The sequence below is a fragment of the Diabrotica undecimpunctata genome, chromosome 7 (genome assembly GCF_040954645.1).
Source record: "Diabrotica undecimpunctata isolate CICGRU chromosome 7, icDiaUnde3, whole genome shotgun sequence".
NCBI lineage: Eukaryota > Metazoa > Arthropoda > Insecta > Coleoptera > Chrysomelidae > Diabrotica > Diabrotica undecimpunctata.
In genome coordinates this window covers 114,761,232-114,788,583 of record NC_092809.1, presented here as the reverse complement: position 1 = coordinate 114,788,583, position 27,352 = coordinate 114,761,232, and the positions used below count along the sequence as shown (strand labels likewise).

Genomic DNA, 27,352 nt, shown 5'->3' with positions numbered 1-27,352 from the left:
ATAAGATACTTTGGTCACATACTAAGTAACGAGAAATACGAATTGACGCGGCTGGTCATACAAGGGAAGGTGGAAGACAAAAGAGGACCGGGGAGAAGACACACGTCCTGGCTGACGAATCTGAGACAATGGAGTGGGAAAACGTCAATAGAACTTTTCAGAACGGCTGCAGATAGAGTAAAATGGCCCATGCTGATATCCAATGTCCTTAGGGATGGGACACGTTAAGAAGAAGAAGCGATGGTCTATTCGGCATTCTGTCAATGCTTTTTATATTTTCTGATAGCTTATGGTATCGAATGATTTCTCGTAGTCGACAAATATCAGTGCCAATAGTTTGTTGTATTCTGCAGACTTCTCTATCAGGTTTTTTGTCACTGGTAAGCGGTCGTTAGTGCTGTATCCCGATCTAAATCCAGCTTATTCTCTAGGCTGATAGAAGTCTAATTTAGCGTCCAGTCTTTTTTTGATAATTTTTGTGAAAAGGAAACTGCTAGGATGGTAGTTTTTTAGATCTGCTATGTCTCCTTGCTTGTGTAATAAAATAATAACTGCGTTATTCGATTGAGAAGGAGTTTTTACTTAGTATATACATTCGGTAAAAAGCTTGGCCAAAGCCTGGATAATTTTATTTCCACCCAGTTTGATCGCTTCGATCACTACCCCGTCATCGCCATGGGATTTGTTATTTTTCATTTCTAAAAGTGCCGTTTTTGCCGTGCCGTGCCGTCTATATTGTTCGCATTTTGCCTCAAAACTTTTAAATTTTTGGTTTCTTGAATTATTTTAATTATTTCTCTTGTATTGTTTTCTCTTACGTCATTTCGGATTGACCGGTGGATATTTTTATTTAATTTCTTCATTATTGTGTAGTTGGAACCGTATTTTTCCGTCAGCTGTCTTCTTTTACCTATTAATTCTTTGGTATTTTGGCTTAGTTTTTCTCTAGGGGTCAGAACGGTCGGGCAGCATATCCTTTCCGTTTCTTTATAGCGTTCGTTATGCCATCATTTTCTTGATCTACATCTTCTATGTCATCTTGCAAGTCTTATATATGTCTGGTTAGTGTATCTTTATCCAGGTCGTTCTTTTCTGGGGGAATCCATTTCTTGTTGTGTTTTTAGGATCATCTTTGTTCTTTCCAGTTGGACAATTTGACATTTAACAGACTCTTAGCTCGGATTAATTTGTGGTCGCTTCCTATTGAAAATTTGTTGAGTACTTGGATGTCGTTGATTATATTATCTTTTCTGTTTATTATGATATAATCTATTTCATTTTTGCCACTGCCATCTGGGCTGATCCATGTTCACTTACGCTAAGGCTTTTTATCGAAAAAAAAGCTCATCATGGATAAATTTTCCTGATGTAAAAAGTTCAGCAATTTTTGCCCTCGTACATTTCTTTCGCCATACCATATTTACCCATTGCTACTTCTGCTTCATCTTGTTTAAATTCCATTTCGCATCAAAGTCGCCCATAATTATTGTGTAATATGCTGGTATGGCATGTAACGCTATTTGTGGGTCCTCATAAAATTCTTCAGTTTCTTCATCCGAGTGGGTAGTCGTTGGAGCATATGTCTGGATTACCTTAAGGATATATCTTACATTTAGTTTGAAGATGAGATATACAATCCTGGGGCGTATGCTGATAATTTCAACTATATTTTGTGTATGCTTTTTATGTATAACAAATCCTACTCCACAATTTCAATTATCTTTGACACCTTTAAAATGAAATATGTGTCCTGATTTAAGAGTAATTTGGGCTTCTCCTCTTGGTCTTATTTCACTGAGACCGATGATGTCCCATTTGATTTTTTCAGCTCTTCCTACAGTTCCATCATTTTCTGGTTTGATATAAGAGTTCTAACATTGTATGATGTAATATGCATTTGTCGCTCTTTGTAGTAGCCTGATTTTTTTTTGAGGATTCTTAGCACCCTATGCTCCAAATCTGTTTCAACCGTTTCCTTGGTTGGGGGTGTTGGAGCTGCCGGAGACTTAGAGCTATTTAGTAGTTTTGTCTTTCATGGAAAACAACTTTTGTGCTTTTAAGCCATTAAAACGCCCTGTTTGGCTAGTGCCTGTTGGAAGTCTTACGTTGCCATTAAATGAATTCTTAGCTTCAATATTCTGTATATAGCTTCGTGATGAATGAATAGCTTCAATATTCTGTAAAATTATTAGCAATAATGTAGTATAAAATCAATTAAATAACATTTAAAGGATTTTTACCCATATATTTAGTGACTTCACACTAGTATACCTAATAGCAGCACTGATGGAATAGTCATTCCAAAAACGTTCTGTGATATAGCCGGTAAGGATGAACCTGTTTTTATAATTTTTTTGAAACTCTATCATGAACAAAATTATGAATTTTATACGTTACTATTCACACACTATATCTGTTGTTTAATTTTTAATTTCAGGCTGGCATTTCAAAACATCCATAGAATGTTAAAAGAAGGGGGACAAACTTTTCATATATTATATGAACGCATCCCAACTGACGCAGTTTTTAAGAAATTAAGTCAGCATCCAAAGTGGGGAAAATGTAATCAGGAAATGATGATATCGCCGTACTTTGATAAGGAAAATCCAAGACAACATTATGAAAAGGATTTAAAAGATTCTGGATTTGCGGATATTTATTTTCAAGAGCATAGAAATTTGACATATACTTTTCAAAACGAGAAAAATCTTACAGGTATTATTATGCAAGGCTTATTCGTTTAACCTTTAAAATCCCTTTATAATAATAACAATAAGCACGTCGAGCCTAATAGGCCCATAGCTTGAACATTCTCCTCCATCACTTTTTGTCCATTACTTAAATTCTTTAATTTGTGAAGTGAGTCTTTTCATGTCATCTTTTACATCCATTTTCCACCTTGTTCTGGGTCGACCTCTTCTTTGACGTACTCTTATTCTAATTGACAGTAGCATTTTCTGGTATCATCTGTCCTAGCCATTTTATTTGTTGGGTTCTCACTACTCCTAATATGCTGGACTCCTTATATAACTCTCCCATATCTTCATTTGTTCTTTTGATCCAAACGCTCTTTTCCATTTTTTTCTCCAATAATTTTCCTTTGTACTATTCTCTCCCGTATCTACACAATTTCCCGTTGTTTTTTATTTAATTTTCATGTTTCTGCTGTATAAGTTACTATAGGCTGAATACATGTTACAAGTTCTTACGTTTAGCAAAATTTGTGCGTCCGCTGCCACTTTACCTTCCCAACTTTTCCGTGGCCTTCCTTTTAATCGTGCGTCCTGCATTTCACTACCTAGGACTTTTTTGCCAATCTTTTGGTCTCCATTTTCACTACATGACCCGTTCATCGAAGTCTTTGAAGTTTAACTAATTCTGAGATCTGTGTCTCTTTGAACAGTTGGTAGAGTTTATGGTTGTATCTACATCTCCATACTCCGTTTTCTTTAATAGGTCCAGATATCTTCCTTTTCTAGGACTTTTCTTTCGAAGACTTCCAGCTTTCGATGATAATGTATTCACCAATATTTTCCATCTGTCTTGCCAGTTAAAATTTATTTTTTAATTTTAAAAATTGATTAGATCTGATACTGTGTATATATGTTCTTGGATACCAGAATGAGTAAAATCCTTAACGAGCTCGTCTACTATTTTATTACCTTTTATCCTGGTGTGACTTTTTGCCCAAATAAATGTATCATCCTTGTTTCTCATTTTTTGTTTAATGTCACATATTATCTCACATGTCTTCTGGTTTAACTCAGTATTATTAAGTCCACGAAGTACTGATTTAAAGTCTGAGATGATCACAGCATATTGCAAAATTTTTTTGCTCTAGCCAATCTAGAGCTTTCCTAGTAGCTACCGCTTCTGCAGTGTAAATAGAGCAATGTGGAGGAAGTTTTATTTTAAAGGATTTGTTATTGAAAGGAATGTACACTGTAGACTCTACCTTCCCATCGTTCAGTCATTGATTATAAACCAAACATAGATACCTCACTCTTAGGTAAAAACGAATTCAGTGTTAAACTCCGCCCACTTACACCTCTTGGCCCCTCACGCCTAAGTACTACCTGACTGTATGGTGGCGACATTATTGAAATATTTGCCAAGATTGAAAAATAAATTTGAGTTGCCTGTTCCGGCCATTGTCTAGTGCAATAGACGACAATATAAGGATGGCATTCAGCATTTTCACAAATAATTTTAACGTCCTTGTAATTTATATTATTGAATTTCGATTTTACTTCAGAAAAAACGCTAAAAATTGATTAATGAAAACAGTAGAGGTTTTATAAAAATTATTTATTTATTAATACAATACAAAAAATAACAAAATAAAAAATACATAATAAAATTAGCAGTGATAAATTACATCTCATTTAAATTTGGCTTACGCCTAGGCAAGATGTCAAAGAAAAAAAGATGATGCTTTTGCACTATGGTTCAGTATCACACCTTCTCAAGAGTGAAAAAATATATGTTCAAGATAAGTTCGGAAGTGCCTAAAATCAGTAATTCTAAGCAACTTTTGTTCTATAGAGTTTTTTCAAGTCAATACTTTTCGGGTTATTGAAAAATAGGTTCTGATTCGTCAAATTCCATGTTGAATATTTCAACTTGAAATAATAAAAAAATGAAGCACTTTTCGACGAAAACTCATAACTTTTTTTAAACTGTTTAATAAAGGTTTATTGTTGTTAAGTTTCTAGCATCAAAAGTAAGCAAGTTTCAGAAAAGCAAAACCTACATTTTTTTACTCTTTGTGATTTTTGGTGTCACCAATAAATTAAGTTATTTTGAAAATAAGCATTTTTTTCATAATTAAAAAAAAAATTGTTAAAAAAATATGCCCTTTGAACAAATAAAACTTACAGATCATTATAAATAATACATAAGTGAAGTAATTTGTGAAGCGGTAACGATTAATTTGATTTAAATGCTAATTGGGGGCTGATTTTCCCGAGTTTTTTGACCAAAAACAGGGACCAACTTTATTTTGAGCGTAACGCTTACTTTTGATGCTAGAAACTTATTAAAAAACAAAAATGAATATTTTTTTGAAAACTTTAAAAAAGTTGTACTGAGGTTTCCCCAAAAAGTGTACCATTTTTTGGTTATTTCACGTTGAAATATTCACTTTGAAATTTGACAGATATGAACATATTTTTCGTTGGTTACAACTTTGCTTCTACTAGGTCTAGAGAGTTCATACATATACCATTTTTTTTTCTCTTTTTTAGAAGCTATATTTTTGCTGAAAACGCTTTTTTTTCGATAAAATACATACTTATTTTTTGAATTATTTGCACAGAACCATTTAAAAATTTGTTTTTTTTTGTGTTAAAAAATGAACATATTTACTCGCAAATAACTCGAAAAGTATTAACTTAGTGAAAAAATTCTATATGACAAAAGTTGCTTAGAATTACTTTTCTTCTTTCGTATGTTTTTTATATGTATGCCTTCGATAGGAGAAGGAACTTCGACAAGAAGAAGAGGATATAAATTTTGTTCTGATAGTAACATTGTACTACAAAAAATTGACAATTTATCTATAAATGGCAATATAGAAGTCAATTATATTCTGTGCAAAATAAGAAATTTTATAGAGGTGAACTAAAATCAATATGATCTACTGTTCGATCGCATACTTTTTATATTTAAAAATTTTCTGAGGACTTTCTGGAATTACGTCTTTGAGGTTTTAAAAGCAAGTAGTGGCGAGTACCAAATGCAATCGATTTTAATTTTGACAAAATATGCAGATAATGGTAATTAAAATGCAGATAGGAAAAGGCCAAGTCGACAATATAATGGATGATTATGGTTTAGGAATAAGGAATGCTAGTGGCGACAGATTGGCTCAATTTTGTCAAGAAGAAAACCTGGCGATTATGAACACATATTTTCGACTACCACCGCGTAGACTGTATACTTGGAGGTCACCACAGGATAATAAACAAAATTGCATTAGAAATCAGATCAACTGTATTCTAACCAATCCAAGATTTAGAAATTTCATTGTAAGCGTTAAGACTTTTCCTGGAGCAAATGTCCCCTTAGACCATAACCTCCTTGTCTTAAAAATGAAACTGAGGGTAAAAAAGATAATAAAATCCAAAAGTTCTAAGGTGAATAGTCAGTTACTGAAGATAATTGAAATCCGTGCTGAGGCTTCAACTTGTATCAATCAAGAAATAAAGAAAATAATATCAGAAATGAAAAACACTAGGAATGTGAACATTATGTGGAGCAAAATCAAAGATTCTGTTATAAAAACACAGAAATAAACTCTACAAAAGAAAACAAAGAGCCAAATACCTTGGATGACTCAAGAAGTAGTGGAAATTATGGAACAAAGAAGAAAATATAGAAAAAAAATCGGTTGCCTGTAAAGTCGGTTTTACGGGCGAAGATTTTACGTGACAACGTCTTTTTCTCGGTAGAATATTTATTGATATGAATATTATTAAATTGCACAATAGGAACAAGGAATTGAATGAAAATAAGAATTGCACAAATTTTAACTATAGAAATATATTTTGTTTACTAAAACATTGTACATGTAAACTTAAACTTAACTAATTTCTATTTGAGTGATTTTGTTGAGGATAGGACGATGATAGGACAAATATGAAATGAAAGGAAGTGTTTCTGCTGTAATGTGTCTTGAACGCCAAGAACGCTCGAGAAAGACAGAGACACAAGCACGGAAGCACGCACCGATTCAACGCGCCTAATTCTCTAGTGCTGCGCGCGCAGCGGACCGATCATGTTTGAGTGGGAGAGAGACGCAAGGCATTCGCCGGTCCGGCGGGCCTCTCTCTCGTTCGGTGACTCACTGTAACAGACGTGAGAGGGCGTTACACTTTTTCATGAATGACTCCGAGCCACAACCTAATTTAAGACGTTGTCACGTCAAAAACCAAGTAAGTAGAGAAAAATATAAATTAATACTAAACAAAATATAAGAGGCTAAGCAACAGTGGATGATGGAAACATGCATCGAAGTAGAAGAATTGCAGAAAAAGCATGATAATTATAATTTACATAAAAAAGTAAAAGAATTATCTGGAAAATCACGAACAAATACACCTAACCGATTAATTGACAAAAACAATAAACCTATTAATAACCCAATTGAAATAAAACAAGTATGGACTACATATATATTGAATATCTTTTCATGGACACAAGAACGAAACCAACACAAATTGATAACGAGGAAACTCCAATAATATTAAAATCTGAAGTCCAACATGCTATAAACAACTCAAAATCTGGTAAAGCCCCTGGCCAGATGAAGTTTATATCGAGCTGATTAAACTTATAGATAAAGACAATTTAAGTGCAATAACCATACTATTTAACAACATATACACATCTGGTGAGATACCTACAGAATGGCTGCTATCGACTTTTGTTCCGCTACCAAAAACCAAGAACGTTAAACACTGTAATGACTATAGATTAATCAGCTTAATGTCACACTTATTAAAAACATTTTTAAAGATTATACATGCAAGAATATTAAGAACGTGTGAAGCGGATATGAGTAATAGACAGTTTGGCTTTCGTTACGGCTTCGGAACAGTGGAAGCTCTGTATAGTTTCGTAACTCTTGCTCAAAAATGTCGAGACCAACAAAAGGATCTTTCGTTGCGTTTATAGATTATGAGAAAGCTTTCGACAAAGTTAAATATAACATTCTCATGGAATGTCTAAAGAGAAAAGGACTCGACAAAAATGACATTAATATAGTGAGTAATCTCTGTCGAAACTAACAGGCTGTGATAACATTAGATGGAAATAGCACGGATGCACAACAGGTAAGTAGAGAAGTGAGACAGAGCTATGTAATTTCACCATTACAATTTAATATATATATTCCGAAGAGTTATTTACGCAAGCACTTGAAAACTGTACAGAAGGGATAAAGGTAAATGGTGAAAATATAGATAACATCCGTTGTGCTGACATACAGTCATTATCGCTGAAACTGAGACAGACCTTCAGACGTTACTAAACACAATTTGTGATACTGGGGAACAGTTTTGTTCCCCAGTATCACAAACAAAATAAACATTAAACATAAAGAAACCAAAAACAGGGGCAAAGTCATTACAAGGATCCAGGTAAAAAATGAAGATATTGAGCAAGTGGACAAAATGAAATACTTAGGAGTCTGAATTACGGAAGATCTGAATCTGAAATCAGAAATTCGCTCAAGAATAGAGAAATCAAGAGCAGCCTTTTTGAAGATGAGAAAATTTCTGAGTAACCAAAGACTCAATCTGCAAATCCGATATCGGATGGTAAAATGTTATATCCACTCTATTCTTCTTTATGGTGTCGAAGCGTTGACTGTTAATGTTGATTTAATGAGAAAACTGGAAGCTTTTGAGAGGTAGCTTTTTAGGAGAGTTTTGAAGATACAATGGACCGATCATGTTACGAACGAAATGGTCTTACACAGAATGGGAAGAGACAAGGAACTTTTGACCACCATTAAAAGGCGAAATACAGCATATTTGGAGCACATACTTAGAAATGATAGGTACGAATTGTTGCAGCTAATTATAAAGTGTAAAATCAAAGGAAAAAGGGGTCCTTGTAGACGACAAATATCCTGGCTAAAAAACATTCGCGACTGGACCGGGTTAAACACACAGACGCTCTTAAGAAAAGCAGAAGATAGAGACGAATTTGCAATGGTTATAGCCAACCTTCATTAGTGGAGACGGTACTAGAAGAAGAAGAGTTGCATCTAGTGTACCAAGACCAGATCGAAATCCATACTGAGTGCTTGAAAAAAGATTATAGTGTTCGACTGTCTAGTTAAGACGATTTTTGATAATTCTTTCGAAAGTTTTTGTTATACAAGACAATAAGAGAGACAGAGAAATGGGTCGATAAGAGCTTTCGTTTTGTGTCTTCTGTGATCACCCATGTCTCACATCCATAACATACTATTGGTCTGATAATAGTTTTGTTTCCCATTTCTATTCTTTTTTGAATTTTTGCTTTTTTTGTTCAATCCGTGTTTATTGCAACTTCCAGGTATGTGAAACTTTCTACAGTTCTAATGTCATCCTCTAATTCAACTGTGCGTCTATTTTCCCTGACTCTCGTCTATGTTATCTTTTAAATATGTATTTATAGTCCGGTGTCTTTTGAACCTGTTTTTAATTGTTTATACATTTCTGCCGCCTCTTCTGTTCTGCGAGACATAATTCTAATGCCATCGGCATAGGCGGCAATATGTATTGATTTAATTCTTAGGAGTTACCTATTTCTATATTCTTTACCTCATTTATTTCTTACTAACCTATTTAATGCATAAACACAGTTGTTCGGTTTTATTAGTCATTTCATATTTCTTCTTTTATATTTGGTTTTCGTGTTCTGTTATGTGTTAATATTAATATTTGTTTGTACTGTTAAATACTTTCCACTTACTTAGTCTTGGTCGGTAAATTCCAAGTATTTTGTTTTTGTCATAAATATATAGTCCTTTTTTTATGGCTTTTTCTTTTAATTCTTTATTTTTTTAATCTTTATCTATATCTTTTTAAGTTATCCGCATCACTTTCTGTTTGCTTCTATCTAATATAGCTATATCATTAGCGAACCCCAGGCGTTGATGCTTTTTGTTATAGGTATATAATTTGTGTCTCTATTTATATTAGCTCCTTGCATCTTTTTCAGGAGGAGGCTAAAGAGAATAGATGAAAGTGGGTCATTTTTCCTTACTCCTTCATTTACTAGAAAATTGTTTGATATTTCATTATTTACTTTAACTTGGTTTTCTGTTTATCGTAGTGTTATTATTCTAATAATTTTTCTGATAGTTTCTAGTTTTTTAAGCGATTTATACAGTTCTTTCCCTTTTTACTTTATTAAATGCTTGTTTAAAGTTAGATTAATAATAGCATGGCTGGTTGTTGGTATTGATAGTTTCTTTAAAATCATCTACTATAGTGTATTTTTAGGTATGAGAGAGTAATAAAACAATAAATTATGTATGCAAATCCCTAAACTGTTGATACGGGTGACTCAATGAAAAACAGATATTTGTCAACAAGTTTACAGAAGTATATAGGAAAACAATTTTAAATTGAGTATGACCACCAGGTATAAAGGTTGGAGCAGAATAGAATACAATAGTTGTGAGGATTACTAATCCCTAAATAAGGTTGCCAGTGTCGGAGTGATGGAGGTTAATAGGTACTAATGAATTTGCAAGAAATGTAAGATGTTTATTTTATTGGTTATATATAACCAATAAAAGTTTAATAAGTACCTACCTATTTGCAAAATAAAGTTTAATTCTTTAGATAAAATAAAACGTTTTATTTTATCTATTTGCAAAATAAAGTTTAATTCTTTGCCTATTTGCAAAATAAAGTTTAATTCTTTAGATAAAATAAAACGTTTTATTTTATCTGAAATGAGTGCATTCCACGAAGTAAGGGTTTCAACAATCAAACATTTAATTCTTTAATTCCAGGAATCTACGACAGTAATTGACTAGATAATTACCTTCTAAACTTATTCCACAGAAAATGTGATAGTGGGTTTTTCCATTTTGTATATAGGAAGGTCCAAGTGGCGTATTCAAAATTCTTAACAGTTCACTAAAAGTAGGTACTTCAGTTGCAAGGTGCAGTTTATTGTGTATACTAGTGTTATGGAAAATTTGGAAGTGCCGTGTAAACGCCGAAAAATTGGTCCTCTAACAGTTAATGAAAGAACATTAATATTTAATTGTTTTAAATCATTTACAGACAAACGTTTATGTGAAAGTGTTGATGAGACCGTTGAGTTAGTTAGCAGTACACTTGGTGTTGGGAAATCTACAATTTACAGAGTTATTAAAGAAGAGAAATGTGGTAGTTTTCAAATGCCACGTAATGCTCCAGGGAAACCAAAATTTCAAATAGAATATCATTTTAAAGAAGGACTTCGACGGAAAGTGCATGAATTCTTCTTTAGACAAGAATTTCCAACATTGGATAAAGTTCTTGTCTCAGTTCGAGATGATTACCCAGAAATGAGTCGAAGTACGTTATGGAAACTTTTAACAGAAATAGGCTTCCGCTGGAAAAAGTATCCCAGAATGTCTATTTTATTAGAAAGAAGCGATATTGTCATATGGAGAAGATATTTTCTAAGAACCATAAAGGAAATGAGAAACCAAAAAAGAAAAATATTTTATCTTGATGAAACATGGATCAACGAGGGTCATACACCAAATAAATTTTGGCAGGATGAAACTGTTACAAGTCAAAGGCACGCTTTTGTAAATAACTTATCTACTGGTTTAAACCCACCATCAGGAAAGGGACGCAGGCTGATAATAGTACACATTGGCAGTTCAGACGGTTTTGTTGAAGGTGGTTTATTAACTTTTGAATCAACTCGTACCGGTGACTACCATGAAGATATGAACGCTGATGTCTTTCAAGAATGGTTCGAACAAATGATAGATCTTCTTCCTAAGAACTGTGTAATAGTAATAGATAATGCAATTTATCACTCCAGACTTATAGAAGGACTGCCCAAAACCAAGTGGTTAAAAAAAGACTTGCAGAATTGGCTGAGTTCAAAAAATATTACGTACCATCCCGGATCTATAAGAAAGGAACTTTATTCGTTGTGTGCCCTTCATAAAGAAAAATTTTAAAAATACGAAATTGATGAAATTGCCAAAAATCGTGGAATGACAGTACTTAGATCCCCACCATATCATTGTGAATTAAACCCGATTGAACTGATATGGGCACAGATAAAGAGTGAAGTTTCAAGAAAAAATACCACTTTTAAAATTCATGATGTTAAACAGTTGTTTTTGGAGGCCGTAAAGAATGTAAAACCTGAAAACTGGGAAAAAGCAGTAAATCACATTATTAAAGAAGAGGAAAAAATGTGGAAGCTGAACAATATTACTGATAAAATGATCGAGCCAGTTATTATAAATCTTGGTTCTGAAAGTTCATCTTCTGAATCTGATTTGGATTTGTAACAAGTAGCTGTAAGTTTTATATTAATATTTTTATTCATCTATTTAACATACCTTAGACGGTTTTAAAAACTCTTTTTCTCTTTTGAAATTTTTAAAAATTAAAAAAAAATGTGAATTTTTTAAAACCCTTTTTAATGTAGGCCAGTCAGTTCTAATATAGTGTGTGATAAAAGAGGTCACTTTTGTTTACATACACATAACACTTTATAACACTGAAATAATTCATTTATTTTTTACAATTATTCAAAGTAATTTTTCAATTAATCTTGAGCACGCCCATGGAGTGGTCGGAGCTACCAGTTAAAATTATGCTAATTACTCTCTCGTTCATAAAAATAAACTATAGTTAAATCAACATAAACACCTAAGTTATATCCTATATGGACCCCATATATTTTTTAATTTTTACGTGTAATTTTTAAGTTCAGGCAAATACTCCATTCGTCAAAGATTTGATCCCTAAAAATTATAAAAACAAGCTTACTTTTGTCGAAAATATCAATTTTAAGACCCCAAAAAAGATGCAAAAAAGGTTACTACTTTAAACCCCGGGCTTCTTCCTAAAACCCCCCTCGCAGGGGGATAAACACACAAAAAATTTGATTTATTAAGAATCTTAACGCCGTAGAAAAAAATGTTTCAAACAAAAAATGTAGCCGAGATAATTTTTCTATTTATTTAAGAACAAAACTATTTACTTGCACTTTTTCCGTCGAATAAACCTTTCTCTCAGAAACAACGATTAAAGCGGTCGGCGATTTTGAATGTCAGTTCCGCGCGCGAAATCATTGTTCAATAAAATTTGTATCAACTCGACGGTAAAAAATTGATATCGTTTGATCATAGTGCCCTATCGACAAAAGTCAAAATGCATTTTAAAAGCGAAGAGTGCAACTTTCGTATTCTTTTTTTTTTTGGCTTAGACTTATCGTCATACAGCCAGACACAAAAGGACTAAGACAGTCATCATTATAATTATTTACCTAAATGCCCTATCAAAATAAAAGATTATTACATCGATATTAGGAGAACAGGGACACACTCTTCTCGCCTAGGGACCTATCAAGGCATTTATTTATATAAGACACAACAACACTAGGTCACGGAGAGGAGGAAGTTATACAAATGGTTTAAAACAAAGGTAACAAGATTAACTAAATAATTTTTAGAGAATTATAATGATAATTTGCTGTCTTTTAAAAATTGAATTAAGGAGTTGTAAATATCTACAGAGCCAAGTGATAATAAATATAGTATATTCCAAGGAGCTGCTATTTTATATTTTAATAAATCATTTATAAGTTTGGATGAGTACACTCTGTTTTTAGAACAACCAAAAAATATATGATCTAAATCACTTTCCTCTCCACAATGCTCACATTTGTCATCATCCAAAACCTTTATTTTAAATAAGTGCTTTGGATAACATGCGTGTCCGAAACGTATTCTAATAATGGAGGTTATGTGCCTCCTGGAAGCTCTAAAAGACTTGTACCAAGGAAATTTGGGAATATCTGGCTGAATTATCGAGTATCTATTTTGGTTCACAAAAGAGTATTCCTTCCACTGGTAGCTCCACTCTCGAAGCAATGTTAACTTGCAAGAAACAATACTGTCAGAAAGCGTTACTTTATGTAGAATACCAGTATCGGATAAAATGCTTTCTTTGGCTAATAGGTCGACATATTCATTATGTTCAAATCCTGCATGTGCTTTAATCCAGAGAAAATGTACATTGATTCCTTTAGTTAAAAGAGTTTGAATAATATGTTTAATTCTATAAATGTATGGGCAGTCTTGTAAGTTAGGTGGTCCATATTTACCAATGGATTTTAACACTGCTAAGGAGTCCGACAGAATTAGAATATGGGCAAACTCAACTTCAGCTACATATAATAAAGCTTCATATATTGCAATAGCCTCTGCTGTATAAATCGAAGTTTCCGGGTTCAGTTTGAATTTCTTTTCTATATGTTCCGATGGTATAAAAAAAGCGCATCCGGTTCCATCTGGAGATTTAGACGCATCTGTATATAGAGTTATTGCCTCTTTGTATTTGCTTGTTAAAGATAGAACAATATTTTTATTTAAATATATATTTTCACTATAATTTGGTACAATAACATCTGTATGTAAAAAGAAAGAAGAGTAATTTTTGAATATATAGTTCGTTCTATCTATATTTTTTAAAAGTGCTATATTTTGATTATACGCTTCGCAAAGTAAGGGAGATTTCTTTTTTTGCCAATATTTATTTGTCAGGTCATGGCAATTCAAAGTGACTATCTTTTCGTATAGAGATGAGTTCAGTAAGCATACTTTCATTAAATATTTTTTGGACAAAAACCTTCGTCTTATATTTAAAGGAGGTTCTAAGGCTTCCAAATATAAAGCTTGTACTGGAGTGGATCTCATGGCTCCTAAACATATTCGTAAAGCTGAGTTCTGTAAAACGTTGATTTTGTTTAGTAGTACATTACTTGCTGATCCATACAAAACACTTCCGTAATCCAAAATAGATCGTATGTAAGCTTTGTAAAATAATAAACTTACTTCAACATCCGATCCCCACCAAGTTTTATTAATTGATTTAAGAAAGTTTAATCCCTTATTGCATCTGTTCAACATGTCATCAATATGTAACTTCCAGGTCAATTTCTGGTCGAGTATCATTCCCAGATATTTAATTGTGTTTTTAAGGGAAAATTGGTGCCCACCTAAATTTATTGTACTAGCATTAGGAAAATTATGTCTGGTAAATAAACAAACTTGTGATTTACTGCAGGATAATTCGAAACCATTTTCTATAAACCATTTTTTATGGAATCCGTACACTTCATTCAGGTTTTCAATGGATTGCTGATATTTTTTGTGTTCTGTATATAAACAGAAATCGTCAGCATATTGTACAATATTAAATGCAATATTAGTAATAGTGATGTTGTGTAGATCTGCTGTGTAAATGTTAAACAAAATAGGACTCAAAACGGAGCCCTGAGGTAATCCTTTGTTATTAAGTCTAGGTCCTATAAGAGTATGATTGTCTTTTAAATAAATTATCCTATTTGTGTACAAGTTCACAACGTTAGAAGCAAACTGCGCTGGAATATGAAAAAATTTAATCATTTTTTCTTGGAGAATTGTAAGAGATACCGAGTCGTAAGCACCTTCGATGTCTAAAAATAAAGCAGGTACATAACTGTTCCTGGAAAAACTATTCTGAATGTCTACAACAAGTGTTGTTAAGGAATCTAAGGTTCCATAACCTTTCTTAAAGCCATGTTGGTTAGCGGGTAAGGGACTTTGATCCCTTAGCCACCAATCTAACCTAATTTTAATCATCCGTTCAAGAGTCTTCAATATACATGATAATAGTGATATAGGTCGGTAAGCTTCAGCTAATTTAGGGTTTTTTCCCGGTTTGGGAATAGGGACAACTATAATACGCTTAAAATCGATTATGCCTTTACCCTCAATAATTATCTGGTTAAATATATTCAAAAGTAATTCTTTTGCGTTATCTGGCAAATTTTGTATCATAGGATATTTGACTGCATCATATCCTGGTGAGGTACTGACGCGATTATCAAGGGCAAACTCTAATTCAGCTCTTGAAAAAGGTGTTAAGAGAAAATGATTCTGATCAGATGAGAGAGTTTCAGATGGTATTACATCTATCTGGTTATTTACGTAAGGTGGAGCTATTTTATCAAAAAAGTCGTCTACCCATGTGTTATTTAGAGGCAGTGAAAAGTTAACTTTTTTCCTGTTCATTTTCCTTGCTTGGTTCCAAATAAGACTAGATGAAGTTTGTTTATTTAATTTTGAACACCATTCAACCCAACTTTGTTTGGCCTTCAATTTCAGGAATTTTTTGACACGAGCATTCACTTCTTTGCATTTACAAAAATTTTCAAGAGAAGGATTTTTTTTGTAGTTTACTAATGCTTTCTTTCTTTCCGAAACGGATTCATCACATTCCGAATCCCACCACGGAGCGGGAGTACGTTTACATTTAAATGATTTGTATTGACAAATTGATTGTTTAGAAGCTTCATTAATACAGTCAATAAGGAAATTATATTTTTCTTGCGTGTCTGAGTAGGCGTGAGGGTTGTTAGTTAATAAGGTTTCAATAAACTGAGAGTATAATGACCAATTGGCTTTTTTAATGTTCCACTTACTGCTGGGATAAATGATATTCGCATCAGTTCCCAAGATATCGATTACAACCCTTATAACGAAGTGATTTGATCCCAAAGTATCAGTATCTACAGACCACGAAATTTTATCAAAGAGAGAAGGTGAGCAAAATGTGACATCAATCATGGAATCTGTGTTTCCTGGTCTCGTTTGGCAAGTTGGTTGTCCATTATTCATTACCACATAATCTAGATTCTGAATTGTCTCCACAATTTGATGGCCTGTTTTATCATTTTTAGATGAGCCCCACAGAGAATTATGTGCGTTCATATCTCCTCCAATGATACAAGGGTGTTTTAATTGAGAAAATAACTTATCCCAATCTTCGGTGTTAGTTTTAGCTTTCGGACACCTATATACAGAGAGTAAAGTTAAATGACTTTTGTTATAGTTGATTTTAATACCACAAGCAAGCAATTCTTTATTATAATTTTTTTTAATTTTTATGTTTTCAAAGGGAATACCAGTTTTAATTAAAATAGCAAATCCGGAATAGCCGTCATCCCGATCTTCGCGAATTACATTATAACCTCTATAACTATAAACAACATCCCGTTTAAACCAGGTTTCACTTATTAAAGCTATATTAATATCTTCGGTTATTAAAAAGTTGAGAAGGCTGTTTTTGTTAGCAACAGCTGATCGAGCATTCCATTGTATTATTTTGAGTTTAGCTTTGAAAGTAATTAGATTAGTTATTTTTTAAAAATATTATCTAGAACATTATTAATACCTTTGGCTAACATATTAATATCAAGTGATTTTGCCTGTTCTAAACAATTAATATTTTGAATAAAATCTGAGAAAAGAATTACTAAAGAATCTACTAATTTATTTTTTTCATTGTCTACAGTTGAAAAACTTTCCTTGTTTAAGAGTGGTAAAGGTTGAGATGGTCCAAATCTGAAAGGGATGTGAGGAGATGTAGGATATTCGGAAGTTGGAGATGATACTTTTCTTTTTTTATTTTCTCTATAATCAGTGCTTGATTTACTACAACTTGGTTGACTAATATTTTTGGTTTTCTGTAAATGAGGCCTCAATAGGTTGGAATAAGCAGGTTTATTAACTTCAGATGTGTTAGTTAATTTTGGAAATTCTCTATCTGAATTTGACAATGTTTCAAATCTGTTATTACAAATAAGACCAGAAAAAGAAGAATCGTTTAAATTTTTGGCCTCCAAATATGAAATTTTATGTTCAATCATGATATTTTTTATTTTTTTTTGATGTTCGAAAAAAGGACAGTTTTTAGAGATTGATATATGCTTATCACTTTTACAGTGTATGCAATACATTTTTTTTTCATCACATGTATGTGTATCAGTTTTAGTTTCTCCACATCGTATGCAGTATTCCTGTGTACCTTTACATTGTCTAGAAATGTGTCCAAATTTGAGGCATTTATAACATTGTGTAACTTTACCTAACAATTTTTCAACTTGAAAATATACATAATTAATTACAACATAGTTTGGTAAACAATTGCCTTCAAATGTAATTATAACATTACGTCTAGGTACATATTCTGTATTTCCATCTTTTTCTATTTTCCTGTGCATTCTTTTAATATCAATAATTTGTGAACTAGAGGTCATATATTTTTTCAAATATTCAATGTTATATTTGGTATCGACATCACGTATCAGCCCTTTGATTTCTAAGAGGTGATTGGGAATATACGCCTTTAAATTATCGTCTTTTAAATGAATATTAGTGACTAATTTATTTGCATCCAAAATAGATTTGAGGATTACTTTAACACGGTTTCTTCCTATACTTTTAATTTCCTTAATATTGTTGATCTTTAATTTTTGATGTAAAATATCACCCACAACCATAGGGTGCAATCGGCCTATATTCTGATCATTGGTCTTTTCAACATATACACAACAATTTTGAAAATCGTAATTACTAGAATTAATATTAAAAAGTTTTACTTCCCTTGTAGCAGGAGAAACGGTGGTATTAATTCCTGTATCCATATCTTGTTCACTAACACTAACAACTTCAGAAGTATTTAGTTCGCGCATTGGCGTCTTATTAGTATTCTCCCCCATCAGGGGAGAATATTTTCACTTTTTTATCACTATTTTACTATAATATGTAAATATTTTTAAACACGACGAAATTAAAATATTCTAATTGTCACAAAAACTGGGAGCTTAATGACTTTATCAATAAACACGTCTACCCGATATCAATGTATCGTTTCGACTAATTCTTCTGAACTTTCGTATTCAATTTTTGTATTTTGCCGCAAATGAAATCAGTTTATATAAAGCTGTTCAATAAATAAACTTTTAGCGATTTTTGCATTTTTTTACGATTAATAAAATTTATTATTTTTATTGATCGGTGGTAGTGAAATTTTCTTTGCTGGAGACCAGGCTTCAAAACCTATACCTTACATAAAAATTCGATTTTGATTTTTGGCAACAAATATGAGGCATTTGAAATATGACTAAAAACGCAGAATTTAAACTTTTACATTACAAACCATCGCACGTCAGGGAAAATGTCTCCAAGAAGACAGTTTTGAGTGTAATTTATAGCGGGAGTTAAGTGCTTTTAAAAAAAGTACTGGTGTAATTAAAAAAGACCAGTTTTAAACGTTATAGACCGTTTGTAATGTGAAAGTTTAAATTCAGCGTTTTTTAAGAATATTTCAAGTACCTCACATTTGTTGCCCAAAATTAAAAAATTTCATATTATAGGCTTTGAAGATTAGGTTTTAGTTTTTGGACAGTTGCCGTATTTAAGTTTGTATGCACCACTGTGTAAGTGCTTTTTATTTTGGCTCTTGTTGTTTTTAATATATTTTCCTAAGTTGTTGTTTGTTCTAAAAGCTGGTGTTATTCCTTTCTTTTTTATGTGTTTGGCTATTTTTGTTGTTATTTTTTCTCTATATGTAACCGCGCAGAAAGTACTGAGTTTTTCTCTGTTGGTGAAAATACTAATTTTAGGGCTTTTTTGTTTAGTTTTTGATATAAAATTTTATTAATTGTTTGTTCGTTGTACCCAGTGTTTACTGCTATTTGCTTAATGATATTTAATTCTGTCTCAAAGTTGTATTTTAAGATCGGAATTTCTATTAATCGATGTAACATGCTATGACAGGCTACCAGTTTATGTTGTGTAGGATGGGATGATGAATTGTGCCAAAAAACTTACATCTGTCAAACTGGTACAACATTTAACAAACGTATAGCAGAACATAAAAGGACTTTCAATAATAGGATTTCTACATACGCACTTCAGGTTCTAGATCATAGTCATTCTTTTAATGACGAATTTCAATTTCTTTACATCCAAAATAAAGACCGTAGGCTATCTTTATTATAATCTATGAAAATTAACAAATTAAAAAACACAGACATATTTCTGAACAATATTACTTCATCCAAGACTTTGACTTGTCTGAATTTTGTGGAAGTTTTGATAATAAAGTTTTCAGTGTTTTATTGTTATTTATAAAATGAATTTCCATCAAGTAACGGTCGAATCCATCACTTAACATAATTAATTTTTTTATCTGAAATTCTGGGATACCCGAAATACGTGCCACATTCTTCGTGTATTGATTTCCAATGGTCCTGTTTTCTGATTTGTGAGATCTGTAGTGTTAATGTAATGTTAATCAATTGAGCTGACACTTGACACTACATGCAATTTGTAGTTAATAATATATTTGGTTTTCAGTTATATATTATTACGAGTAAGAGGATCTCCGAGCAGTAGCAAGAAAGGTCGTCGCCAACCATTAGTTTTTTTCCAATATGGATTTTACAAAAAATTCAACAACATATGCGTTTAGGGCACAACTATCTAAAAAACTTATAAATAAACCATAGGTCTAAGCAGCAATTTTTCTACAAGTATATGTTCTGGTCATTTTATCAGCACTATCTACAACAATTTTAGTTTTGTTCTGGTCTAGAATCATATATGGCTTGATGTGTTTCTCTGGACAAACTAGGTCATTATAATATCAACTGCAAAGAATATGTACTGTTTTGTTTTCCTAGACTTGTAAGAAACCATCACTAATCTCTGGTGAATGCAAACATTGGAGTTTCTTCCGGAGGGCACATTAGTGTCAACTGTGGTGGATTGTCTGGTTGATTCTTTCGACAAGTTCACAAGGTTGATTCTTTTGACAAATTTTATGAATTTAATATTATGCTGCTACAGATACAGAGCCAATTTTTTAATAAAACAGTGACACTGAATGTGATGCAGAAACCAATAAAGATCCTACTGAAATAGAAATTATGGCATCTGCTAACAAACTTCCATGATGTGACATGTGGCAAACTTCCAGAGGAGAAAAATGAATCCACTCACGCTCAGTGTTTGGATAATGAAATTCGAGCGTTCGAGCAATGGAATAACGAAAAGTTCTACAGTTTTACAAAATGGTTTGAAATTTTTAAAAAGTTTGCTCCCTTGCATTACAACATTTAACTATTATTATTTTGCGATAATCAGTCCATTGCAAAACAATTAATTCGTAGTAATATGAACCCTCAGCCCTTCTTATTCCAACTACTCAACTGCATCGAATTTTTCACCCAACATGTCATCGGTTGATGACGATAGGAATTCGTCTTTAATATTAATTTTTTTTATGTTTTTCAATTTTTTCGCTAATATACTTTTTTACGTAAGTTTTATTTACTTTATATTTCCTTAATGTGATGAAAAGTTTCTCCTGTAGGCTGATTGCATATCTGTAATTGGTGTTTTGTTTAGTAATATAGTAACAGTTTTGATACTGTGTAGGATGCGTCTTTAATTATTGGGCACATATACTGGCTTCATGTTTACTTAACGTTTTAAATGCCGGTTGAATCCAATATCGTCTTCTTTTTTTTACTTTCTTAAAATTGGCCACAACAATATCTCTTCGTCTTCATCAGCAGGCGACATTTTAAACAACTAATTTTTATTGCTTGGTGTGTGAAGAACAACAAAAAAAAATTTAAAAATTGAAAAAATGTTACAATATACCTTTTAAAAGTTATTCGTTGTATTCTAAATAATACGTCTATGCCAATTGTTCTATTTTCCAAAATAGTAATTACTTTCAGATTTGTTTGACAGTATTTCTTTTCAAAAAGTTTCACAATTTTTATAGAGACAAAAACATGGTCTTGGCGATAATTTTATGGATTATCTACTTATTTTATATTTTTTCCTAAAATTAAAGTATGTTGCAGATTTGTTTATTTCAATAAACGCAACCTTACCGTATGTACCTGAAAGCGAAGTTGAAGAATACAAAAAGGATTATCTGACTATAATAAGACAACGTATGAAGCATGCTGTAGCCGAAAAAGTCATTCCCAATGATCTTACAGCTAAATATACTTTATTTGTAATATCTGCCCAAAAACAATAAATATATTATTTTAAACACCAGTTTATTTTTTATATACCTACTTGGAATAAAGTTTTCCGAAATCAAAAGGAGCGGAAGTGTCGGTGAAGCTTTAAGAAATAAGTAGCTGTATAAATCTCCTAAATTTACATTAGTTTCAGTTACAGTTTTCGCGTCAAACAATCTAAACGTGTGTATTGAGGCAAATTATAAACAGTAATTTACGTAACAAGTTCCGAAAGTGATATTTTACGAGACGAGTAGGAAGTTTCCAGGGCGAGCCGTAGGCGAGTCCTGAAATCCTGCGAGTCTCGTAAAGTTACTTTTGGATCGTGTTACGTACAATATTTTTTCTGAAGCCGTTTGGTATGTTAAAAAGAATATATGGTTAAACTTTACTTATGAACTTTTATTAAACACTTTGAAGTTACTCTCGTGAATTCAACATTAGAAAAATCTATATTTAGTAGGAAATATGTCTCCCTTTGGCTGCAATTTGGCTGAAATATGTCCTCTGGTTTGATCAATATGAAATGTTGTAAGGTTTTCATTGTCAGATTCTCTAACAAATTTCTACAGCCGTCCCTAAACTATAAAGTGAGCTTTATCTGTAAATAGGATTTTTTCACTAGTTATCTACAGTCCAATTACAGTATTTTTTGACCCACAATAGCATTGTTTCTTCATTCGATCAGTTAGAAACTGTATTTTCTGTGAACGCATTGCCCTTCTACCATTCTCCAAAAGTGTTTTCCGAACAGTCACAGCATGATTCACTACTCCTGATGCTGCTAGATCTTGTTAGAGCTCTTGGCTTGTTTTTCTTACGTACAATTTGCTCCTTTAAAGTAAAAAATCTTTCATCTGCTGGTATTGCTTTTCTCGTTCTTCCGCATTTTCCTAACCTCTTCACATCCATTGATACCGTTTTTTGTTTACGCTTCAAAATCTTGCTTACTACCCCCTGACTTACTGCACACGTCCTTGCGATTTCTCTTTGTAATATAGAAGTGTGTTCACTTCACGCTTCCTATGCGTAATATTGAGAAGGGAAAGAAATTACAACAAAAGACTGTTTCTAGAAATGTGTTTAATTAAAACTACACAAAACACCTTAAACAAAATAACTTCTTTTAAAGAAAAGGACAACTATATAAAAGTTTTTTTAAAAGTTACACAAAAAATGGATTATTCCAAGTTCAAATAAGATAAAATTTATTGTTTATTTGTGTTTGGTTTTTTCCCTTCTTAATTACTTATTAACATAAACTGTGTTGCTTGTTTAATAAATTCCAATGAAAAATTTTTACATATAATGTCAAAAATTGCAGTAAAGGACTAACCTAAAACGAATTTAAAAAATAGAAGAGACATGGTAACCACAGTAATAAGTTTTGACTGAAAGAAAAACAAAATCAAATAATATAATGTCAAATGTTAAGTAATTCTGTTAATTTTATAGTACAATCCTCACAAGGGTAAGCCTGTTGAAGATACAAAAACTTCATTGTCTAATATAGTTTTTTGTTTTAATTTTTAGTATGTTTTGTGAAAGAGTTAAATAAACTTGAAAGCTTAACAAACCTTTAAGAGTTTTACTTAAACGCGAGTATTTGACTACAAAACCCAAAATATCCATATATATTAATACTCACCTAGTCACTAAAGCCCTTTACAAGAAAAGTATATATATATATATTTAATATATATTTATATAAATATAATATGAGTTTATATATATACTCGCTTGTACATAAATGTTTTGTTATTGTTTTTTGTATTTTGTAAAAGAACTTTCCCTGTATTGGTTACTATTTGGTATAAGTATATAGCTATTATTTTTTATGAAGGGGCGGGTAGCGCTCGTTAAAGGCATGAAAATTTATTCTATTGTTGATAATCGGAATTGGGTTCAGACGCTCAGAAAAGAATGGTCATTTTATGCACCCAACCATACATATTATAATAGACCTTCCTCATTGAGCCGTGCCATCTAATAAATTGTTAAAAATAAACACATTTTATTTTATAGCATTTATTGTTGTATACCAACATTTTGCTTATAGTCTAGATGGTGGCAAATAGCAGTTCATTAGATCGTCAAACAACAGGTAAGGGTGGTCGTCAAGGCCATATACCAATACCGCAAGGACGTACATAGTTGTTTACTATTAATACTGCAATTAAGTTTTTTTTAAAGTCATTAAATAATTAAGTCATTTTATTAGGTACATAATTAAGTTATGTAATAATGTGTTTAGTTAAGTATACTTTTAAAAAAGATCCCATAAAATAAAAGAATTCTTAAAATATTAACATTAGTGTATATTGTTTGTAAACTCCAGATTATGAAGTGAATTGCTTAACGCTCGGTATGCCTGTATGTTTTGAACGAAATCTTGCGGTATAAAGGAATATACATAATATACATATGTAGGTCAGCTGGTTCCTAAAAAAACTGATACCGGACTCTAAAGCCCGGTTTCCGGAAGGATAATTATCGCAAAAATTATGTAATCGACAATTGACAATAGATTAAATGCATTTTGAGTTTCAGAAACATCAATCAAACTACATTCAACAAGAGTCGTATACTCGGTTCGCTAATCCCAGTCCGAAATGTCTAGTGAATTTAGTAATTATTTTTTTGCGAAGTTAGTTACTTTTTGACAGACTACAGGTGGCTGGAAATTACTATACAACCAAGCACACGTGCTCATAGTGTATTTTATTAGAGTATTTCGTCGACCTTTTTGCAAAATACTAATATTCTATTATTCCTATCAGAAACTAGTTTTGGACGACCCGGGATTTTACCTTTTTTATCTAACGTACTTTATTATGTGGATTATATAACACAATATTAAGACCGTTTTGTGATTATAGATCATTTGAAATATTGCTTATTCAGCATTATTATCATCACTTTTAAAAAATAATAAATCAACTTGAAAATATTAAACGTTTATAAAAATATTCTCAAGAAACTCCAGGTAAATGCCACCAAAACTTTAAGTTGGTTGCCTACATTTGGCGCAACTCAACGATATAAACTAAATTAGCCTAACTTGTTTTGTAAAATATATATTTTAATATATAATAGAAACTTTCTTAATACATTTTATAAATTTCTAAGCGAATTTGATTTTTAATGCTATGTCAAACTGAACTAGATATACCATTTTTCAAAGTAAAAACGTTAGACGTCACAATTTATATAAAGTGACGTCACTTATATTTAAAATTTCCAGAACGCCAACCTTAGACTTTAACTTAATTTACTAATGGCCGGTTTCACCAACGACAAATAGCAGTCTATTCAATGAATAAAGTTATTCGACGAATAAAACTGACACATCTGCGTTTCACCAACGTCAAATAACACTTATTCTACGAATAAACTCAAAATAAGTTATTCGTTCATTATCGGCCAAATAAATATTTATTCTTTGAATAAATTGACAAGCTAACCTCACTTTAAATACCATAATAAATAAAATTCGTCAGTTTACCTCGAAATTATTAAAAATGTATTGCAGGTAAACGTGATTATATTAGACGGTTTAAATTTTGTTTATATATATATATATATATATTGTTATGATATGTAAAATCAAGAAAATATTGGGTTGATTAAAATATTTCAAAGTTCAAAAACATTAAAATAATTCAGATAAGTAGGATAATATCCAACAAACATTTCCAAGAAGGAAAGTTATTAAATTCTTGGATTACCTGTACTAAACAAAATGTAAGCTTTGCATAAATTATTTCTTTGTTATACTTGAGTGACCCGCATAATTTTAAGTGAAATCCAAAGACAATTGAACCACATTAATGCAGTGATTAGAGACAAATAGAAGAGATTTTAGAAAGAGGTTCTTGTTAGTTTTAAGAATTATAGAAAATATTATTTGTAAATAAGTTTTAGGAAATTGTATAATTATAGGTAAAAATTTGTTTGTTATCGAAATGAAAAAATGGGGGAATTGTGACGAGTTTTGATTGGCGGAGATTGAAAAAGGTGGGATAAGTATGTAGGAAAAAGTTTAGCGAGATTGAGGAGAGAGAAAAGATATAATCAGTTGGTTTCCAAGTCTGTAAGACGAACAGTGATTGTTCTCTGGCTGTTCCCGAGATGTAGCAAGCAGTAGTGTTGAATGTTAGTGAGTTTTTGTGGAGTTAGTGTATCTGACAGAGGCTGAAGCAGCAGAATATTGTAAGTCATATTTTCCTACTTATATTCCAAGAGTCACTGTTCAGGCCAACGAGAGATTCAGTTTATCGTAAAGAGAAGATATTCCAAGAGTCATTTTTCACTCGGGCCAACGAGAGATTCAGTTTATCGAGAGGAGAAAGGCTATCATAATTTGAATGATTGTTGCTTTTGAAGGAGATCATTAAGGACGATATACTTGCAACAATCTGTTGTAAGATTGCTGATTACATAGGGAGCGGTTGAGAGGAGATAATACAGTCTACAAGGAACAAGGATTTGGACCACTCATCATATATAGTAGGTATATAGTCTATTACAGGAAATTAATTGTTCCTTGTGGATTTTAATAACCATATTTCAAATGTGTTTTTACTTAATTTGTCAGCTGAATTAAAACAATTCCTAAATTATTTTTGTTTTACTTCTTTGAAAAATAATGCCTCTAGTTTGTATATAAGACAATATATATTGATAGTTTAATATCACCCGGACCAACCTGGAGTCCTAACAGAACTAGAAAGGGCTTATCTCCTATGCTATGCTCTATTTTTTTAAATATAGAAACAACCAGCTTATTGTAATTACTCAAATGTTTAGTTCGACATACATTGAACACTATTAGATTTTAGCAACTATAGTATTGAGGTAAAATGATATTAAATCTTACCTTGGATACAATCAGAAGGGGTAGTATTAGCTGTTGCCCAATCCCTTTTTGTTTTGGGGTTGACACATTATCTATAAGTAAAAATTATTAGACTGGCATTTATAGTGCTTAAAATTATATTATTACCTCTCATTATATTTGGTAAGACACTGCAGGTGGAAGTGCTGGCAATCTCCTCAATACTGGATAGTGGTATTGCTGATACACTATCTTCTTCACAGTTGCTTATATCACCTGTAAGCAAAATAAGGATCAATGCATTTATATTATTAAAATCAATTTGTAATTGCAGAAACAATGTGAACATAATTGTGGCATGTATAGTGTTTAATTTGTTGGATGTTATTTAATCTTGACTATTTTATTTTCTCAAATAATATTAAATCTTACCTTGATAAATAACATCAGGTATGTTATTACTATCATATATGTTTTCAATTGGGACTAGTTGAGGCCCCATAATGGCAAGAATCCGTTCATCTTGCGGTTTTATAAGTGGTACCTTCGTACCACCTCCTGTGATATATGTCTGAACCTGTAAAAATTGCAATTTATTATCATATAATATAAACACAAATAATTTTATACTACCTACCTTATCATCAGCTTTTTGTTTTTTAAGCTTCTTTTTTAATCCCTCATTAATAGTTTTAACTGCATTCCACTTCGAATGCCAGTTTTACATGTACTATTATATTCACTAGCAATTTTCTTCCATGTTATATGCTTTTGTTTAGACCAAACACTGTCGGTTTTTTTTGTTTTCAATAATATGCGTGTACTTTTCTATTATTGAAATTAAATTCTCTTTTTCCTCCTCCAAATAATTTTTACTTCTTTCGCGTTTTT

The 27,352-nt window shown here is 31.9% G+C and overlaps 2 protein-coding genes across 5 annotated transcripts in view; one reads left to right on the top strand and one right to left on the bottom strand.

The window, feature by feature from the left end:
• The window catches only part of LOC140446935 (juvenile hormone acid O-methyltransferase-like), a 38,818-nt gene extending 17,165 nt beyond the window's left edge, over positions 1-21,653 (top strand). For all 4 annotated transcript variants that reach the window (XM_072539531.1, XM_072539532.1, XM_072539530.1 and 1 more), the window contains exons 3-4: positions 2,438-2,715; positions 21,457-21,653. In XM_072539531.1, the coding sequence (XP_072395632.1) occupies positions 2,438-2,715; positions 21,457-21,638 (460 nt within the window). In that variant the 3' untranslated portion in view covers positions 21,639-21,653. The remainder of the gene's footprint in view (positions 1-2,437; positions 2,716-21,456) is intronic.
• A 1,302-nt stretch (positions 21,654-22,955) lies between these two features.
• LOC140446608 (uncharacterized) lies at positions 22,956-27,044 on the bottom strand. Its single transcript, XM_072539182.1, has 4 exons — positions 26,894-27,044; positions 26,630-26,737; positions 26,504-26,574; positions 22,956-23,015 (listed from the first exon to the last, which is right to left on the bottom strand). The coding sequence occupies exons 1-4, from the start codon at positions 26,961-26,963 to the stop codon at positions 22,956-22,958; spliced, it is 309 nt and encodes a 102-aa protein (XP_072395283.1). The 5' UTR covers positions 26,964-27,044.
• Positions 27,045-27,352: the final 308 nt, after the last annotated feature.

Excerpts from the sequence above, each read along its gene's own strand:
- LOC140446608 (XM_072539182.1), bottom strand. The coding sequence starts at position 26,963 with ATGGGGCCTCAACTAGTCCCAATTGAAAACATATATGATAGTAATAAC. Across the intron at positions 26,738-26,893 it reads ACCTGATGTTATTTATCAAG|GTGATATAAGCAACTGTGAA; the intron begins GTAAGATTTAAT and ends TTTTGCTTACAG. Across the intron at positions 23,016-26,503 it reads CCCTTCTGATTGTATCCAAG|TCAAAACTTATTACTGTGGT; the intron begins GTAAGATTTAAT and ends TTTTTCTTTCAG.